Source organism: Prionailurus viverrinus, chromosome X (assembly GCF_022837055.1).
Source record: "Prionailurus viverrinus isolate Anna chromosome X, UM_Priviv_1.0, whole genome shotgun sequence".
Taxonomy (NCBI): domain Eukaryota; kingdom Metazoa; phylum Chordata; class Mammalia; order Carnivora; family Felidae; genus Prionailurus; species Prionailurus viverrinus.
Window position 1 is genome coordinate 29572766 of NC_062579.1, and position 3463 is coordinate 29576228.

Genomic DNA, 3463 nt, shown 5'->3' on the forward strand with positions numbered 1-3463 from the left:
AAAGTAATGTTACTCTGCATGTTAACTGGAATTTTAAAAACTCGAAAAAGAAAAAGAAAAAAGAAAAATGGTAAGCTTTTGGCATTTGGGATAGCCCCTAGCCTACCTACAAGCAAGCGCCAAAGCATATATCCCAAAGACAGAATACCACTCCTTAATCGACACACTCTCCCCTCCCATTCGATAAGAAGCCTATTAATGAAAAGGACTTCACAACTGTAGGTTAGATCTATGTACTTACCTAGGCTATTCAAACAAACCCCTTATTACTAAATACAAATGTGCAAAGTTTTAAGTATTCCAGGAAAGTGAAAATCATTATGAACTATACCATATATATATATATATATATATATATATATATATATATATATATATACACACACACACACACACATTTTAAACAGGAAAGAGAGAACTCTGTCCAAAAATCCAAATTTTTGTTTTCAGAATTTTGAGGACAATGGGGTTTTAAAATGACAACAGGGTGTTGGGGCGCCTGTGTGGCGCAGTCGGTTAAGCGTCCGACTTCAGCCAGGTCACGATCTCGCGGTCCGTGAGTTCGAGCCCCGCGTCGGGCTCTGGGCTGATGGCTCAGAGCCTGGAGCCTGTTTCCGATTCTGTGTCTCCCTCTCTCTCTGCCCCTCCCCCGTTCATTCTCTGTCTCTCTCTCTCCCAAAAATAAATAAACGTTGGAAAAAAAAAATTAAAATGACAACAGGGTGCTATAAAAGGGAGTAATTAGAGAATAAGAGGCAGTCCTTGGAAAATAGAAATACCGTTGCAAAATTAAAACTTAATAGATGTTAGGTGCTCAACGCAAAGTCACCCTCCCCACCCAAACTCTGATGGAACCTGGAACACAGCGCTCATGCCCCGCCCGCCTTTCCCTCTTTGTACCACCACCCCCATGCCAGAAACATAACAGATCTCCCCCTCTACTAGTCCCCATCCTGCGTAACTGACCCCATTTCCAATATCAATCCAGAGCTGCTGTCTGAACCCAGCACCCACTCGAGAGCACCCTCCTTTCCACTCTGACAGCGCCCTGAATTGCCGACCTTTCCAATCTGACAGTGCCAACCCTGAAGACTCGCGGAAGACCTGCCACCACTATCTTCGCCTTGGTGCCAGCGCCGCCAGCCATGGCCACCGCGCCGTCCTCTCAAGTGCGCCAGAACTACCACCCGCAGTGCGAGGCCGCCATCAACTGCCAGATCAACCTGGAGCTCTACGCCTCCTACGTGTACCTGTCCATGGCTTTCTATTTCGACCGCGCCGACGTGGCCCTGGAGAATATCTCCAAGTTCTTCCTGCGCCGGTCCCACGAGGAGAGCCAGCATGCCGAGAAGCTGATGCAGCTGCAGAACCAGCGTGGGGGCCGCATCCGCCTCCGCGACATCATGAAGCCTGACCGCCACAACTGGGAAAACGGCCTCAACGCCATGGAGTGCGCCTTTCACCTGGAGAAGAGCCTGAACCAGAGCCTGCTCGACCTGCACCAGCTGGCCACCGACAAGAATGACGCCCACCTGTGCAGCTTCTTGGAGACCAACTACCTGCACGAGCAAGTCAAGGTCATCAAAGAGCTGGGGGGCTACATCACCAGCCTGCGCAAGATGGGGGCCCCGGAAGATGGCTTGGCAGAGTACCTCTTTGACAAGCTCACCCTGGGCAACAGCGACAAGAACTGAGTTGGGACTGCCTTCCCATAGCCACAGGGGGCATGGTAACTTCCCCTGGTCACCATGCCGAGCATGCATTTTGCAGTATTGCGCTTGCAAAACGTTCCAGTTTTTTCTTCCAGTTTTGCCATAAATAAATAAAGTTATTTGGTTTCAATAAAGTTATTTGGTTCCTAAATAAAGGTTTATGGTTGATTCATGTGTGAAAACCCCTAACCTTTTAAGTTTTAAACCAGGTATCCAGGCCACATGCGGCACTGGCCGTACAAAATATCCACTGCAATTTATCATCTTGCAGTAAAGCAACACGGTATCCCAAAATCCCCTCAACAGAAGGGTTGAAACATATAAAATACAAAATCATGAATGAAGCTCAAATTTGTGATATTGAATATGAGGTAGAATAAATCCCCCTAAATGTTAAGCCAGTGAGTCTGGCTGCTTTGAAGAATACAGAGGGTGAGGGAGAGTTGAAGCTGGGAGGCCAGTCAGGAGACATTGTCACCAGTCCGATGAGAGACACTGGTGGTTGAACAGGACAGGAAGCTGAAGAAAAGGTGACTGAGACAAATTCTAGTTGCATCTGGATGACGCAACAAGATTTGCTTATGGATCAGAGGTAAATGAGAAATGGGAGAAATTATCTAGGTTCTGCTATTTGTACTTGAACACCTGACTTGATGGTAATGCTATTTATTAATCTGAGGATGTTTGCTGGGGAACATGAGGGGTGGGGAAGGCATGTCCCGTAAAACCTGAGATGCCTATTAGATATGCAAGTGGAACTGCCATGCAGGGGGTCAGAAGAATGAATCTGGAGCTCAGGTGGGATGTCAGGTTTGGAAATACACACATAGGTGACATCAGTTACAGATGGTGTTGAGGTCATGGGACCGGATAAGTTCACCAGAAACAAGAGTATAGAGAATGTGGCACAGCCAGCCCCATGCTACTTCTCTATGGATTTTTTTCTGCTTACCTTTAAAAATTCAGCCTGCCTCTCTATCCGTGGAATTTGACCAAATGACATCTGTATCCATGTAAACCTAAGGTTGTCCCTGCCTAGGAAAAATACTCACAACATGTTTCTTCTGTACCAGGTTGGTTACAAAGGTAAACGTTAAAATTTAGATTGTCATGCCTTATCAAGGACACATGGCTAGCTTGAGTCTCGTTACAGTTTGCAGATCGCTTCGAACATTTACTAAAATAAGAACAAGCTTAGTTATATCATAATATCCTTTCACATTTCACCAGGACTGTACTTTAATACTTTCTTAAAAGTGAGGATTGTATCCCTCTGAGTAAGTTCCCAGAAAATGCTCTTGCCCCTTTCCTTTTCTTGGTCAAACTCGATCCTTTCACTCTTTCTCTGCCTGATTTGATGAACTCTCTTCTGACTTTATCTCAGATCAGAGATACAGATGTCAAGGGACTGTTCCTAGATATGAGGAAGCATAGAGTGAGTATCAATATATGAGTTTTCAAAACTGGAAATTGACTGGGGGTCTTTTCTACCTTCCAGTTTTGGAGAAGCAGTTGGTATAGTGGTTTCTTAACCTCCCACTGCCTGGGTTCACATCCCGGCCTAGCCACTTACTAAATTGGGTGAATGTGGACATGTAATTTAACTTTTCTGTGCCTCCGTTTCCTCCCATGTAAAAGAGGGATAATAAAAGCATCAACCCCATCGGTTGCTGAGAAGATTAAATGAGTGAATATGTTTAAATGTTTCCAACAGTGGCTGGCACACAGAGTACACATAAGCCATCATTTAT

At 45.4% G+C, this 3463-nt stretch overlaps 1 protein-coding gene across 1 annotated transcript; it reads left to right on the forward strand.

Moving 5' to 3' along the window:
- Positions 1-1123: 1123 nt before the first annotated feature.
- Positions 1124-1863, forward strand: LOC125157301 (ferritin heavy chain-like). Its single transcript, XM_047843873.1, has one exon. The coding sequence runs from the start codon at positions 1146-1148 to the stop codon at positions 1692-1694; it is 549 nt and encodes a 182-aa protein (XP_047699829.1). The 5' UTR covers positions 1124-1145; the 3' UTR covers positions 1695-1863.
- The last annotated feature ends 1600 nt before the right edge of the window (positions 1864-3463 follow it).

Coding starts and splice junctions, on each gene's coding strand:
- LOC125157301 (XM_047843873.1), top strand. CDS start 1,146: ATGGCCACCGCGCCGTCCTCTCAAGTGCGCCAGAACTACCACCCGCAG.